Source organism: Callorhinus ursinus, unplaced genomic scaffold (genome assembly GCF_003265705.2).
Source record: "Callorhinus ursinus isolate GAN/ISIS: 27379988/994484 unplaced genomic scaffold, GSC_fseal_2.0 scaffold65, whole genome shotgun sequence".
Lineage (NCBI taxonomy): Eukaryota > Metazoa > Chordata > Mammalia > Carnivora > Otariidae > Callorhinus > Callorhinus ursinus.
Window position 1 is genome coordinate 5,965,890 of NW_027397127.1, and position 17,987 is coordinate 5,983,876.

General features: G+C 35.0%; 1 protein-coding gene across 1 annotated transcript in view; it reads right to left on the bottom strand.

The window, feature by feature from the left end:
* Positions 1-17,987, bottom strand: part of COL4A5 (collagen type IV alpha 5 chain) — a 233,304-nt gene that overhangs the window by 119,254 nt on the left and 96,063 nt on the right. Inside the window, exons 2-3 of the mRNA XM_025853713.2 lie at positions 15,337-15,396; positions 4,883-4,972 (exon numbers count right to left, since the gene is read on the bottom strand). Coding sequence (XP_025709498.1) covers positions 4,883-4,972; positions 15,337-15,396 — 150 coding nt within the window. The remainder of the gene's footprint in view (positions 1-4,882; positions 4,973-15,336; positions 15,397-17,987) is intronic.

The window sequence follows — 17,987 nt, forward strand, 5'->3', positions numbered from 1 at the left end:
TAAATAAGAGGAAAACAGAGGTATAAAAATTGGAAAGGATAAGGCAAAACTACCACTACTTGCACATAATATGATTGTATGCAAGGGAAGCAAAGAAAATCACATGAAAAACTACTATAATCAGGAAGGTAATTCAGGAAGATAACTGTATAACTGTATATAAAATTAGTATGAGAAAATCAATAGCTTTCTTAAATACCAACTACCAGTTAGAAAACATAATGGAAGAAAATATGCAATTTACAACAGCAAAAAAAGATAAAATATTTAGGAATAAACTTAATAAGAAATGTATAAGATTCATAAGAAGAAAAGTTTAAAACATTTCTAAAGTTCAAAAAGGAATATGAGAACAAATGGAAAGGCATTCCATGTTCTTGGATAATAGGAGTCAACATAAAAAATAGTCAATTCTCAACAAATTTAGTTAAAATTGGACACAATAAAAATAGAAATAACATGAGTTGCTTTTTTTTTAAACTGGATAAGGTGACTCTAAAGTTCATATGGAAAAATAAACAAGCAAGAACACCGAGGAACATTCTGGGAAAAAAACCAGTAAGGGGAAACTAGCCCTGTCAGATATAAAAATACAGCATAATACATCAATAATTAAAATAGTTTTGTTCTGATATTTGAATAAGCATATCATTGAAAGAGTATGGAAGGTCTAAAAACAAGTCCATATATTCACGTGAATTTGGTTTATACTGAAAGCGGCACTGCAAATCAATGGGGAAATTTACATTGGGACACATTTGTGAGGACATCTGGAAAAAAATAAAGGTGGAACTTATATAACAAACCACACACCAGGATGAATTAGAAATAGATATTTACATGAAGAAATTAAACTATAAAATACTAGAAGAAAAAATGGGAAAATTATTTTATAATCCTACAGTGGGGAAGGCATTTCCTACTCAAATCCAAAAGCCATAAAGGACCCCTGAAAAACACACAGGGACACATAAATACACACACACACACACACACACACACACACACACTCAGCAAAGACATGACAAACTGGGGGAAATAACTGCAACTCACAACACAAAAGGTAATCACCCTAATATATAAATAGCTCATCAACATATAAAACCACCAACAGTACTGTTAGAAAAATGGGAAAATGAAATGTTATAGAAGACAGTTCATAGAAAACACAACTGAATCTTTGACCTATGAAAAGATGTTTAATCTCACTCTTAATAAGAGAAATGTAAACTAAATGCATTGAGAGACCATTTTTCATCTATCTGATTGACAAAAAGCCAAATTTCCTAATAGGGTTGGTGAAGCTATAGGGAAATTGCTCTTCTTGTATATTGCTGAACCAAGGATAAATCATACAACTTCTTGGGGGGCAATTTGGCAATATCCATAAAAATACATAAATACATGTACCCTCTAAGCTAGCAATATCACTTCTAGTAATCTTACAGAGATAATCCCTTATTGGGGAAAGGAAGTCTATTAAAATTATACGTTTTAGCAGCGCTGTTTGTAGAAGAAAAAAACTGAAAATTATCTAACTGATCAATAGGGGACTGGCTTAAAAAATTAGTTTATCACACAATGGAATACAATGCAGTTATAAAAGATAATGAGGAGGTTCTTTGTATACTGATATGAGAGATCTACAATGTGTATTATGTGAAAAACGAAGATCAAACATGTTGAATATGCTACCACTTTATAAACAAAGGGAGGTAAAAGTGTGTCTTTGTGTATTTAAGCATGTATGCGCATGTATATATTTGTATCTATGTGCATATTCATAAAAACTAGTGAGCATATTCACAAGAAAGTATTAGAAATTGGTACCTCTTAGGGATATGTAGAACTCAATGGCTAATGTTCACAGGTGGAAAGGAAATATTTTTCACTATATACCTTCTTATGTTAATTTATTTTCAATGAAATGAATATATTATCTATCAAAAATTAATTTTATTTTTAAGAATAAAGAAATCTTTTGGAAAATTTTATATATACATTCCTATATATGTATTTGTTTTATATATCTTTACTTTCATATATAAGAATATAAAGATTAAAGAACAATCCTATAAAATTTTTGACTGGGCATATATGTTAACACATATATGCATGTACTAGAATACCCGATCACATAAAAAGTATAAATTCAGCTATGCTGGGAAGCATGAAGTCATATCGGAGATAGAGGCTTCAAATTTAGAATCCCATTATATAGATACTGAAATGGAATCAAAGCAAAAGATTGGACTACTTTCTAAATCTAAAATGCATACCACCACACCTTTAAGAAATTATCATACTATTGTACAATAGTTCTAGTTAATGCTAAATTATTTCAAAGGGATTCAGGTGCAGTTAACTTTTTTTAAGCTGCCACAAATCTTTATTAAAAGTGCCACCTCTCAGTAAGCATGGTGCATAGGAAACTCAGCCCCTAATCCTGGGTGAACTCAGGTGCAAGAAATGTCATTTTATTTTCCTATGGTTCAGCTTAATTTCTATTTCAAAGCACCCACTTCATTAACATGATTGAAATTTAACTTCAGTCGATTGGGAGTCCCCACCTCATTTTCATAAGGTTGTGCCTAAATTATGGAGAGCTTAGGGAGTTCCAAGTTGTTGAAGATTGGGACAGTCCCGTCCAAGCTGGAATTCACTGAGATGTCCCATGCCAGTAGTATGTATGGATTACTGCTGACTTGGTGCTCAGTTCCATCCACTTGACTCTTTCAGATCTCTCTGCTATTTCTGTGCCACTCCTAGGTGCACAAGAAACATTCTGCTGTTTTTACACCTCATTAGCCCTAGGAAATTCTGTTAAATGTCCCATCTACTTAACTTCTATGCAGTCATTTAGAGTCTTGCTTTTTCCTTAGCATAAAGTTCTACTCAAGAAATTTTAGCACAGGTCCCTTCTGCTCTTGAATCTAACAAAACTACCACGATGTACTGTCACCTCCTCAGAGATCATGCCCAAGCACTCACCCCCAATCTCGGTTCTGATATAGTTAAGTGTTTAAAAGTACTTATGTATTTAAATTAATTTCCTCCTTTATTGGAAAGACTACCTGATGAGTATCCATTTGATCTCCTTAATACTCTAATAACATAATGTACCACTATTACGTGAAATAAGATTAGGAAGAAAAGGTTTTTAGACTACTTTTCCTTTCCAGGCAAATGAACAGAACTGGCCCTTTCGTTATCAGTTCACCAGTCCACCTATTACAGATGGTAAAGGGCAATCAACCAAAAGAACTATTTTTAGAAAACCGAGAAACTTCTCTGAATCTTAATATTCACTATTATCTCTTCCCATTCCCTACCTTAACATGCACATAAGATGCTATCCTCGATTATGGTAGAGGAGAGACTGCCTGTGCTGCAGTCAATGGGGAAAAGTCTTCCCGACTGATAGGACAACTGCACCTTTGGATCCATGAGCCTGGGTACAGGAAAGAAAGGCTGCATGGATCTATCCTTTCATCTTTCTCTCCCACAGCACAGCCTGTGTGATTTCTACCTCACCAAATTCACTGCTATACCTGTCCCAGGAAATTCCGCCACTCTGAATTTGACAAACTGTTGAATATGTCACCCACCATTCAACCCCATAGATAAATACCTGACTGCTGTGCCACTGAATAAAACAAATCGACATTTCTCTAAACATGGAACTTTTTAGTACCTCAGGTACCCCAACCTTATTATACTGGACCTGATGTTCCCACAGATGGACTCTGAGACTACAGAAACAAAATGCCTCCTCACAGGTAATATTGTTCTTGTCTGTGATGGGATCTGAACCATCTGGGAAAAGGGAAATGGGATCTGCCACTGGGCCTATTTTGACCTCAGTAATGGTGGCCTCCTACTCCCCATACCTGTGCCCACCTTACACAAATTTTCCAATTCTACTCAAGTACTCTACCTACCAGAAGGGACTTCTGGCTTGTTGACCCCCATGGTAATAAATGGTTTTTATACTACCAGCACTGTGTGTATCTCCCCTGGGGTATTATTTCTTTTGTAAAAGCCAGGCCTTCAACATTCTTACCAGTGTAACATGTACATATGGGGGCATTGATAAGAGACTGCCACATATTCAAGACAGCCCCTCCTATTGAGCATATCAAACTAAACAGAGTTAAGAGGAGAATTCCAAAACCAGGTACTCTGGTTACTGAGGAGAACTGTCATGTGGTATTACCGATTCTACTTGTGTATGCTCCAGGCAACTATTCCCACTCATGGTCATTCAATTCCAAAAAGTTGTGTGCAACTTTGTTCGAGTTAAGTCAAGGTACTTAACTCATTAATGACACTACTTCAGTTTTAGAAGCAGAACGGACTAGCCTCAATTCCTCGGCCCAAATAGTGTTGGATAACAGCACAGCCCTTAACTTCCTGCTGGCCAACCAAGGCGAGGTCCACACTGGTACTGTTCCATGGGGAAAAATGGAACATTGGGGAACTTGGTGCTTTTTCTGGTTAAACATTTTGCTTATTACACTGTCACAGTAAAAGGCTTGACGGTTCCTTTCATTTTGGCTTGTTTTCTTAATCAGCTACTCTGACACCTGGCAGTTTAGCTCTCTCCAGCTCAGCTGAGCTCCTAACAAAATTTAATTTTTGTTAAGGATCCCAATAACCACATCCAATTAACAGCATCTTCCAAAAACATTTGAATATGGCAGTAATATTCAGTTTTTTAAAAAACCAACAATAAAATACAGACTCTTAGCTATTCTATTATTTTATTTAGATATTAATTTCTGGCTATAATTCAGTAACTTCTTAGTTGATTTGACACCTAGTCCCACATTTAAGATGGCTTCATGCTTCTAGTATTACTGGTTGGCAACCTGGCACATACCTTTTGTCCCCGAGGCCCTGGAGGCCCTTCTGGACCTGGAAATCCAGGCAAACCTGGATGGCCTTCCAAACCTGGAAATCCTCTCTCCCCCTGCAATTGAACAAGAGTGAATGTTATTTGTGATGAAGTTATTTGTGAATTTTCAAGCATGGGTATGGTTGAGATTCAAAAAGATCAAAAGACTATCTAGAGAACATTAATTTAATGATACTAAATTCATAATATCCACTAACATGAGAAAACCTACAAGATGTAAGTGGAAAATCATAAACCATTCTGAATTTATATCATATATGGTAATGTAGTCTCTTGCTTTCTTATAAAAGTAAAAAGCCTATCAGAGATGAAATGAGGTTTAAACATATTGACATCAAGAGTTTAACAGGGAAGATGGCAATAAATTCAGGAAACCAGGTCTGTAGGGGTTACATAAAATAAGTATGGTACAGGGATGAAGAAGTGTAAAAGAAAACCATCTGATAAGTTTTCAGATTTGTTCCAGAGTAGAACAGTTACAGGATTATCCAGAATGGCAATTCATTAGCTAATGACATAAATTAGTCAGAAAAGGGCTCTAGAACATCAAAAATTTTATATTTCTTCTGATCGTAAAATTAATACAAAAAGGAATACATGGTTATTTTAGAAGAACAAAAATCATATAAAGAAAAAAAACACCAGCAATTCCTCTACTCAGAATTATTATTATTATTTTTAAAGATTTTATTTATTTATTTGACAGAGACAGACACAGCGAGAGCGGGAACACAAGCAGGGGGAGTGGGAGAGGGAGAAGCAGGCTTCCCGCCGAGCAGGGAGCCCGATGCGGGGCTCGATCCCAGGACCCTGGGATCATGACCTGAGCCGAAGGCAGACGCTTAACGACTGAGCCACCCAGGCGCCCCTCTACTCAGAATTATTAACTGAACTGTAACTCAAGTCCCAGTTCGGACCACAGCACTTACAAACACCAGCACAGAAGGGCTGCCAACATACAAGTAAGGTTTCCTACATTTTATCAGCATCTATACAATAAGGTTGCCTGATGTGCATATCTGCACAGATAGGTGGGCGTGTAGAGCTGCCATCTATACTAATATATCATTATATCAACATGTTAGGGTTAGTTAACTTGCATATAGCCAATTATAGAAAGAGTATGAGCCCTGAAACCCTGGGAGATCCAATCACAGAAAGCAAATTCACCACTATTAACTTTAAGAACCCTGAGGGCTCACTGCTCCATGGCTTGTGCTCCCAACTGCAGAGCTGCAAACAGTTCCTCTCCTTTTCTAAGTCTTGAAGTCTGAGTCTCTGGACCTCATTCTAGGAACGCTTTCACCAGATCTTATCCACAGTGACAGCCTAGGCAGCACCTGAGAAAGAGAAAGCATCCGTATCTACAAGGCAACTGACTAATGGGCCATTGGAGGCACATGCCCCTAGAGGTTGTGCAATTGTTGGGTCATAGGGTAGCTCTATTTTTAACTTCTTGAGGAACCTCCATGCTGTTTTCCAGAGTGGTTGCACCAGTTTGCATTACCACCAACAGCGTAAGAGGGATCCCTTTTCTACACATCCTCGCCAACATTTGTTGTTTCCTGAGTTGTTGATTTTAGCCATTCTGACTGGTGTGAGGTGGTATCTCACTATGGTTTTGATTTGTACTTCCCTGATGCCGACTGATGTGGAGCATCTTTTCATGTGTTGGTTGACCATTTGGATGTCTTCTTTGGAGAAATGTCTGTTCATGACTTCTGCCCATTTCTGAGTGGATTATTTGTTTTTTGGGTGTTGAGTTTGGTAAGTTCTTTACAGGGTAAAGAACTTGGATACTAGCCCTTTATCTGATATGTTCCTTGTCAGCAGGAGTCTAGCAAATTTTGTTTTTAGCAGTGTGCACTTGGACACATTTCTTTGGCAGAATTGACATATTTTATTATTTGTGTGTTAAACTTACTTTTTAAAAGCAGTTTTAGTGAGGTACAATTAACATACAATATACTGCACATATTTAAAGCATACAATTTGAAAATTTTTTTCACATATATAACAATCAAAATAATGAACATATCCATCACTCACAAAAATTCCCTTGTCTTTTCAACAAATGTTGCTCAGTCATCCATATGCAAAAAAAAAAAACACAAGAATCTAGACAGAGACCTCATACTCCTCATAAAAATCAACTCAAAATGGATCATAGATGTAAATACAAAACTATAAAACTCCTAGAAGACAGCATAGGAGAAAATCTAGATGACCTTAGGTATGGTGATAATTTTTCAGATACAGCAAAGGCACAGTCTATGAAAGGAATAACTGATAAGGTGGACTTCATTAAAATTAAAAACTTCTGTGTGAAAGACAGTGTTAATGGGAATGAGAAGACAAGCCACAGATTGGGAAAATATATTTGCAAAAGACTCATCTGATAAAGAACTATTATCTGAAATATACAAAGAACTCTTAAAACTCAACAATAAGAAAACAACCTGATTTAAAAATGGGCCAAAGATTTTAACAGATACCTCACCAAACAAGATATACAGATGGCAAAAAAGCATATGAAAAGATGCTCCATTTAATATGTCATCAGGGAAATGCAAACTAAAACAACAATTACATACCACTACACACCCATTAGAATGGCCAAAATCTAAAACCCTGACAACAACAAATGCAGACAAAGATGTGGAGCAACAGGAACCCTCATTCATTGCTGGTGGGAAGGCAAAATGATACAGCTACTTTTGAAGACAGTTTGGCAGTTTCTTACAAAGCTAAATATATTCATATGATCCAGCAATATTTCTTGGTATTTACCCAAAGGAGTTTAAAACTTATATCCACACACACAAAAAACTGCAAATGGATGCTTATAGCAGCTTTATTCATCATTGTCAAAACTTGGAAGCAACAAACATGTCCTTCAGTAGATGAACAGATAAAGAAACTGGTACATCCAGACTATGGAATATCATTCAGCACTAAAAAGAAAAGAACTATTAAGCAATGAAAAGACATCAAGGAACTTTAAATGCATATTACTAAGTGAAAAAAGCCAATCTGAAATGGCTGCACACTCTGATTCTAACTATATGATATTCTGGAAAAGAAAAAATTACGGAGACAGTATGAAGATCAGCGGTCACCAGGGATGGGAGTGGTAGATGAATAGGTGGAGCACAAAATATATGTAGGGCAGTGAAAATACTCATATAATAATATAATGATGGATACATGTCATTCATTTGCCCAAATCCACAGAATGTACAACACCAAGAGTGAACTCCAGAGTAAACTATGAACTGCGGATGATAATGATGTATCAATATAGGTTCATCAATTGCAACAAACGTACCACTCTGGTGGGGGATGTTGATAGTTAGGGAAGCTATGCATGTATGCATGTGTGGGGCCAAGGGGTATATGCAAAATCTCTGTATCTTTCAATTTTGCTGTGAACTTAAGACTGCTCTAAAAAATTAAGTCTTTAATTAAAAACAATCTTGAAGTGAGCATCATAAATATAAAAAAATTTTGTGTTCCCTTTTATAATATTTTCCTCATGCCTCTATTCATCTCCCCCAGGTGATGACTGCCTTACTTTCTGTCATTATAAATTAATTTTCTTCTTCTAGAATTTTATATACATGGGATCATACAGAATGTACTCTTTTGTGTAACTTTTCATTGAGCATAATTATTTGAGATTTAGACATGTTGTGGTATATGTCAATAGTTCTTTCCTTTTTATTGCTGAGTAGTATTCCACTCTATAAATACATTACAATTTATTGATTCACCCACCTGTTAATACTAATTGAGTTGTTTCCTGTTTCTCGTTATTACAAATAAAGTTACCATGAACTCATGTACTACTTATATATAGATATATGCTTTCAATTCTCATAGGTAAATGCCTACGAAAGGACAGTCATCTGATAGGTTTACACTTACCTTTTAAAGAAACTGTCAAACTTTTTTCCTAAGGGTTTGCATCATTTTATATTTGCATCAGCAATTTATAATAGTTCCAGTTGCTCCCCATCCTTATCTATACTTAGTATGGATATATTTTAATATTTAGACATTCTAGTAGGTTTATAGTGGTATCTTATCATGATTTTATTATGCATTTCCCTAATTAATAATGTTGAGTAACTCTTTATGTGTTTATTTGCCATCTACATATCTTATTTTGTGAAGTACCCTAAAAGCTTTTGTCACTTTGTTTCTAGTTTAATTTTATTTTGGGATGTTTGTTTTATTAATGAGTTTTGAAATTTCTTTACATATTCTGTATATAAGACTTTTTATGAGATATGTGATTTGCAAATATTTTTTTCCTAGACTGTGGGTTGTATTTTCATTCTTTAAACAATGTCTTCAGAAAAGAATAAGTTCTTAATTTTGATGAAATACAATCTATCAACCTTTTCTTTTATGGATTATGTTTTTGGTGTCCTAAGAAATATCTGCCTAACCCAAGATCATAAGGATTTTCTCCTATGTTTTCTTCTAAAATATTTCTAGATTTAGGTTTCATATTTAGGTCTATAGTTTATTGAGTTAATTTTTGTATACAGTGTAAGCAATGAGTCAAAGTTTATTTCTGTGCATATGCACATCTAATTGTTCCAGTACTATTTGTTGAAAGAGAATCTTTTCTCCACTCAACTGCCTTTGCACTTTTGTCAAAAAAATCAATTCATTATATATTTATGGACTCTCTAACTCTGTTCCATTCACCTATATATCTATTCTTTTGCTATTAACACACTATCAAGTTTACTATAGTTTTATACTGTCTTAGAATTGTGTACTATATTGTGTATTTCCTTCTTTTTCTTACTTTAAATTTGATTTATTTGTCCTTTTCTACCTTCTTAAGTGGAAAATATAGGTCACTGATTTTAAATCTTTCTTATTTTCTAATATAAGTATTTAAAACTATTTCCCACCAAACCCTGCTTTAACTCCATCCTACAATTCTCAGTATGCTGCAGTTTAATCATTATGCAACTTGATGTATTTTCTAATTTTCCTTGTGATTTCTTCTGTGGTCTATCAGTTATTTAGAATAGTGTTTTCTAACTTCTAAACAGTTGGGAATTTTCTACATATTTTATTATTATTGATTTCATACTCATTCCATGTGGTCAGAGAACATATACTGATGTTTCCAATCATTTGGTATTTATAGGGCCTCATTTTATGGCACATCATATGGTCTATCTTGGAGATAATTCCATTTGCCTTTGAAAAAAAACACATTCTGTAATTGGATGTAGGACTCCATATATGTCAATTAGGTCTAGGTTGTTAATAATGGAATTCAAATCATCTGTGCCTTTACTGATCTTTTTTTCTAGTTGTTCTGTCAATGACTAAGATAGGTGTGTTAGGATCTATCAACTATGATTGTGGATTTGTCTATTTCTCCCTTTAATTCTGTCACTTTTGCTTCATGTATTTTGAAGCTCTGTTGTTATGCTTTAAACAGTCTTCTATCCATCACACAAGATCCCAAATAGCCAAAGTAATCTTGAAAAAGAAAAACAAACCTGGAAGCATCACAATTCCAGACTTCAAGTTATATTACAAAGTGGCAGTAATCAAATGATATGATATCAAATCAGATGATACTGGCACAAAAACAGACACATAGATCAATAGAACAGAACAGAAAACTCAGAAGTAAACCCACAAGTATGCAGCCAATTAATCTTTGACAAAACAGGAAAGAATATCCAATTGGAAAAGGACAGTTTTTTCGAACAAATGGTGTTGGGAAAACCGACAGTGACAGGCAGAAGAATGAAACTGGACCACTTTCTTATACCATACACAAAAATAAATTAAAAATGGATGAAAGGCCTAAATGTAAAACAGGAATCCAACAAAATCCTAGAGGAGAACACAGGCAGCAACCTCTTTGACCTCAGTTGCAGCAACATCTTGCTAGACACAGCTCCAAAAGCAAAAATGAACTGTTGGGATTTCATCAAGATAAAAAGCTTCTGTACACTGAAGAAAACACTCAATAAAACTAAAAGGTAATTGATGGATGGGAGAAGATATTTGCAAATGACATATCGGATAAAGGGCTAGTATCCAAAATCTGTAAGAACTTGTCAAACTCAACACCCAAAAGACAAATAATCCAGCTAAGTAACGGGCAGAGACGTGAACAGACATTTCTCCAAAGAAGACATACAAATGGCCAACAGACACATGAAAAAGTGCTCAACATCACTCATCATCAGGGAAATCCAAATCAAAACCACAATGAGATACCACTTCACACCTGTCAGAATAGCTAAAAGTAACAACTGAGGAAACAACAGATGTTGGTGAGGATGGGGAGAAAGGGGAACCCTCTTACACTGTTGGTTGGAATGCAAACTGGTGCAGCTACTCTGGAAGACAGTATGGAGGTCCCTCAAAAAGTTAAAAATAGAGCTACCCTATGACCCAACAATTGCACTATAGCAGCACTATCAACAATAGCCAAATTATGGAAAGAGCGCAAATGTCCATCAACAGATGAATGGATAAAGATGTGGTGTATATACAATGGAATATTACTCAGCCATCAAAAGGAATGAAATCTTGCCAATTCAACAACATGGATGGAACTAGAGTGTATTATGCTAAGTGAACTAAGTCCTAGAAAGACAAATATATGATTTCACTCGTATGTGGAATTTAAGAAACAAAACAGATGAAAAGGGGAAGGGAAGGAAAAATAAAATAAGAAAAAAACAGAAAGGGAGGCAAACCATAAGGGACTGTATAGTTAAGAGAACAAACTGAGAGTTGCTGGTGATGGGTATTAAATGGGTATTAAAGAGGACACTTGTGGAGATGAAAAAAATAAAATAAATAAAATTAGCTGTTATTTTTTTAAAAATGGGCAGAAGACATAAACAGACTTTTTCCAAAGACATCCAGATGGCCAAAAGACACATGAGAAGATGTTCATCATTATTTACCATCAGAGAACTGCAAATCAAAACTACAAGCTATCATCTCACAACTGTCAGAATGGTTAAAATCAATAGCACACAAAACAACAGGTGTTGGCAAAGATGTAGAGAAAAAGGAATCCTCTTACATTGTTGGTGGGAATGCAAGCTGGTGCAGCCACTCTGGGAAACAGTATGGAGGTTCCTCAAAAAGTTAAATACAGAGCTACCCTACGATCCAGCAATCACACTACTGAGTATTTACTGAAGGAATACAAAAATACTAAATCAAAGGGTTACATGTACCCCTATGTTTATAGCAGCATAATTTACAATAGCCAAGATACGGAAGCAGCCCACATGTCCACTGGTTGATGAATGGATAGAAAAAATAGAGGATATATATATATATATATATATATATATATATATATATATATATATAGTGGAATATTACTCAGCCATAAAAAAGAATGCAATCTTGCCATTTGCAATGATACAGAAGAAGCTAGAGTATAACGCTAAGTGAAATAAGTCAGGGAAAGACAAATACCATATGATTTCACTCATATGTCAAATTTAAGAAACAAGACAAATGAACACAGGGAAGAGAGAGAGAGAGAGAAAGAGAGACAAATCAAGAAACAGACTCTTTTTTAGAGAACAAACTGATGGTTACCAGAGGGGAGGTATGTGGGGGGATGGGGTGAAATACGTGATGGGGATTAAGGAGTACAATTGTCATGATGAACACCGGGTGATGTACAGAAGTGCTGAATCACTATATTGTACAGGAACTAATATAACACTTTATGTTACCTAAATGGAATTAAAATAACCCCCAATTTGTTCTTTGTATTTAAGAGTCTGGTTTTTGTTTGTCTGTTTTTTTTAATGTATATTTTCATTGTATATAACAATTGTGTTGGCAGATTTTTCAACTCTCTGATGTTTTTACGTTGTTATACAGTATTCATTCTCTTGGATGAGAAGTCTGTCATCATTCATATTATTGTGTCCCTGTATGTAATGTGTATTTTTTCCCTAGCTTCTTTCAAGATTTTCTTTTAATCTGTTTTTTTTCAGTAGATTCATTATGATGTGCCTAGGTATAGTTTTATTTTTATTCTGCTTGTGGTGTGCTGAATTTCTTATATCTGTAAATTTATATTTTTTTCACCAAGTGTGTGAAATTCTTGTCATTACTACTGCCCCTTCAATTATTATTCTTTTTTCTCCCCTGTTTACTTCTCTCCCCGTTGTTATAGGACTCCATTTACATTTGCATTAAACCATGTGATATTGTCCCACAGGTCAGTGAGGCCCTATGCATTTGTTTTCTTTTTTTCTTCAAATTGTATCTTTCCTCTGATTCATCTTTAAATTCACTGACCCTTTCTTCAATCATCATTGATTCTGCTGTTAAAAGCCTAACGGGTGAATTGTTCTTTCTCATATTTTGCCTTTTAAATCTAGATTTTCCTCCTTTTTTTTTTTTTTTTTTTTAGTTTCCAGTGCTCTGTTGTGATTCTCTATTTGTTCACTCATAGGAGCACATTTCCCTTTAAATCAACAAATATATTTATCTTATCACTTTAAATCTTTGTCTACAAATTCTAACATCTGTGTTATTTCAGAGTTAGTTTTCATTCATGAGTCAGTCTTCTTGACTATGGATCTCTTTTACCTGTTACTTCTTATGCCTAGTAAGTTAGTTTTAGGAGCAAATGAGACATTGTATATTATAGTCATCCTAGATTTTTTTTATCTTCCTCTGAAGTGTACTGAACTTTTGTTTTCGGAAATAGTTAACTGAACTAACACTTAATTTTGTTTTCCCTTCAAAGGAGAGCAGTTAAATCTATGTTCAGTTATTGCAGACTTCCAGCTATTCCTTTTGGTGGGTTGTGTGACTCTTCCCCTATACGTACAAAGTTCAGGGTTCAACCAAGAATTTGGGTGGAATTTACAAACAAATTTTTGGGCTGTGCTCTCTGTGCCTCCCTCTATTGCAGCGTATCTCCCATCACTTTCCAGTCATTCTGGCATCCTCAGCTCTGTCCTCTTAACTTCTTAAGCCAGTAAGACTGTGGCTTTTTGTCTGGGTTATAGCCATCCTCTGCCATGCAGACTGAAGGATGTACTCAGGATAAAAGCCCATAAATGCAAACTTGCCCAGTGTACTTCCTTTCTTCCAAGGGTAGAATCCTCTCTACTTTTTTCCTGCTTTTCCTGTGCCATTAAGTAGGTGTAAATTTTGTCTGCTTCTCCCTCTCCCTCTCCCCCAACAACCCTCTCCCCTCCACTCACCCCCCTGGCTCATGCTTCCGCGTGCACACTCTCTCTCTCAAACGAATAAATAAAATCTTTAAAAAAAAGTCACTCTACCAATATCAGAAATGAATCTCTTTTGGTCTTTTTACCACTACAGAAAGCACACCCTTACTATAAAACTACTCCCCTCAAACTAACATCACTTAAATAGGTGTTCTAGTTAACACTAGTCAATTATTATTAACAGGCGCTCTGTTAGGAAGAAGTGAGTCAAATGGAGCTTGGAAATATAGCATTGCAAAACAAGTAGGTTTCTTTACTCCAGGACAATGTGCTAGTAGACCTTCTATATCCCTAAATGGAATATGTTCCTGAGATACTATCCTAAACTTTTTCATATATCATTAGTAAAATGCACTGATTCATTAAAAAATATTTGAGCCCCAGACAGTGGAGACTAGAGTATGAACCCCTTTCTCGTAGCATAATTCTCTTTAGACCACAATTCATTATCCCCTTTCTCCTAGCATAATTCTCTTTAGGCCACTATTCGTTATCCCTTTTTAATCTTCTAATTTCACTGTCAGTCACTGACTCAGAGGGGCTAGGTTTATGCTATTTAATCCTCACCAATACTTACTGTGTAATTATCACATGTATACAAAAGGGGTGCTGCTATGGGAAAAGTGAGATAAAAATAGAGATACACCAATCATTAACTTACACGGACTAGATAAAAATATATGAAATTGCCTAGCATGATACCCAATACAGATTAGTAGCCTGATGTTAGGTTCCTTCCCTCTTTTGCCTCTTCAGTCAGTGAGTTCAACCAAATTGATCATAGGTTGGCAGACTACAAATCTCAGACCAAATGTAGTAATAAGTCTGTTTTGTATAGTCCAAGAGCTAAGAAAAATTTTTATACTCCTAAAGGGCTATTTTAAAAATGAGAGAAAAATGTGTGACACAAACCTTATGTGGCCCACAAAGCCTAAATTATTTACCCTATAGTCTTTTACAGAAAATGTTTGCTAATCCCTGAGATATAGTCTAATCCTTACAGCAGTCTAAAATAAGCAGTATGGTAGAATTCATTTTATTTACTTAGATGTGCAGTAGAAGCCCTGTTTTTTTTTAAAAAAAATATTAAAACACTATTTTACTGGTTTTACTAAGTTTTCAAAGGCTCATTTCAAAACTTACCTTTTCTCCTTTTACACCACTACAGTCACATTTTGATCCTGGAGAACACCCATAGCAAGCCTGTAAGGAAGAAAAAAAGGGAGGAAAATGATTAATATGAACCTGAAAACCAGTCTCTGACTTATCCCTCAACTAAATTCAACAATCCAAACTTATAAACCAAATAGCAGAAAAATATTTGAAAAAATACATACCAAATTGCGAACAATGGTTACCTCTGGCAAAGCTTGCACCCTTTATGGTACACACTTCCATTTCATCTTTTCACAATGAGCAGATGTAATTTTTATAATTTTAAAGTGAAAAATATCTTTTTTAAAAGATATTAAAAACTTAAAAGAATTCAAACAACTTCCCTGTAATATGATTTGCCACTTGTCCAAGCTCTTAGGAACTCCTTCTTTTTGTACTAACATCACATGCAAGAAAGGACCTTTCAATCTATATTAGCAATGACCTTGGCAACTAGCCAAAGATGTCTGCCGGTTGAAGTTGCTTGCATCTTGGCATTCATGAGCAATCACAGAGCATAAAATACATAATGCTATCTTTTACCAACTTTTTAAAATTTGCTTCCACTCTCTCATTACTAGTAGCTCAGTCTATAATGATTCCAACAGTTTTACCACAAGTGTTCCCACAGCCTAGATGTTCTAAAGAGCCACTACTAAGTTCATTAACTCATATTAAGAATTGAGGTCTTGAAGCCAGAAAAATATCCTCCTCTAAAATAAGAACCCATAAGAGGGGCACCTAGCTAGCTTGGTCAGTGGAGCAACTCTTGATCTTGGGGTTGTGAGTTTGAGCCCCACATTGGGTGCAGAGATTACTTTAAAAATAGTAATCCTTAAAAAATGAAATAAAATAATAAAATAAAATAAAAACCTGTAAGAGAAAAAGACAGTTGATGACTTCTGACATCCAGATCTACCCTATACTCTGGCATAAAGCTGAACTGCTTAGAAAAACAAATTGTAATTAGTTTAACATATGTAGATAGCTCACCATTTATATACAATATGGTAGTATGCTTCTCATTAAATAAGAGAAATTTTTATGTGATGTAAATACCAAGTAATGTGTATCAATGCTCGGCCTTGGAAGACTGTGACTTAAAAAGTATTTAGCCTCCTTCTCAACATTCCATGTGTTCCTTTACTCCAACTACTACCAGAATACTTTCCCAATTCCTTATCAAACTACTGACCTCATCCTTCTAAACTCATAACTCTAACCCATTCAGCTGCAACTAGAAGCCAGCCACATGTTCAAACTCCTTTTCCTGATAAGAGCAAACAACAATGGCTTGATGTTGGAAGTTAATCTCTTACTCATATTGCAAGATGTTGTTCCAGTAAAAAATGCTTCTGACATCTCTAATCAAAAGTCTGTTATGCAGCTGTTATTTGTCATACATATGGGATTAGGTTATACACTGGTTTTAGTATTATACACCAACTACAAGTTAAATGGACTTATACAGACTTACTCATCAAACATGAATTGGGCATGATTAGAGGCCAGAAAACTTGTTAGGCACTACAGACAAATAAGACACAGCTCCTTCCAACATATAAAACTAACTCAACACATACTTATTGATCATCTGTTATGTGCCAGCCACTATGTTATGTTAGGTGCAGATGGAAGATGCAAAGACAGTACATATTGCTCTCTAATAGAAAGGATAATTCCATACAGAAAAATTACATTACAGTGTGTCAGGAACAGAGGTTAATTTAAGATATATAATATTGTTTTGTGCAAACATGAATTCTAGATTTCAAAGTACAAACTTACTAATTTTAGAAGCTACTGAATCACAAGATAAAAACTGCCAATGGTCATATTCACTGAATTAGATTGTGCAGATTATCAATAATCAGTTACATGCATTAATGGAGGAGTAAAGGATAATGGTAATCCAAAATGGCCGTACATCTAAAAGTAACATTTGACTTTGGAATGTATGTCTACACTTTAAATGTAAACATATGAGCATCGTTTTCTGGTGTTACAAGTAAAAGATGGTGTAACTTTCCATTTTCATCTTTCACTAAGAAATTTTTCTTTTTTAAAATATAAATTAAGTTCCTGAGAATAATGCAAAGACAGGATTTTGTTAATATGGAGAAGATACTATGTGAATTTTCTTTACAACTGTATTTCTGGCTTCTCAGTATCCAACAAAATCCTCCAAATCCTAATATAATTTGTAAACAAGCAATATAACTTTAAATATGTGTGCATGTTATTTTGGAAGTAATTTTATACAGTAATTTTCTTTAAAATTAATTAATTTCATCTTTTTGTACTTCTTTATTACTTAACATGTAGCTATACTTTAGAGAGGTTGCTACTTAAGACATTTGATATCTGTTTGAATTCAATTTAAAAATTTAATTTATATTCTATTTATTCCACCTACATGATAATGACACTGGTCCTGGGGGGAGGGGAGTGTTTAAAGGCATTGTAATACACACACCGACCACTAGATGCCACTTTCCATACAGTTATAACAGTGATGCCCACAAGGAACTAGCCCCAATTTGACATTTGGTTTTTTACCAACAGCCACTACTATTAATTAGGTGCCCAATAAGTACAAAGCACAATATTAGGGCTATGAGTCATACCAAAAAACGTGT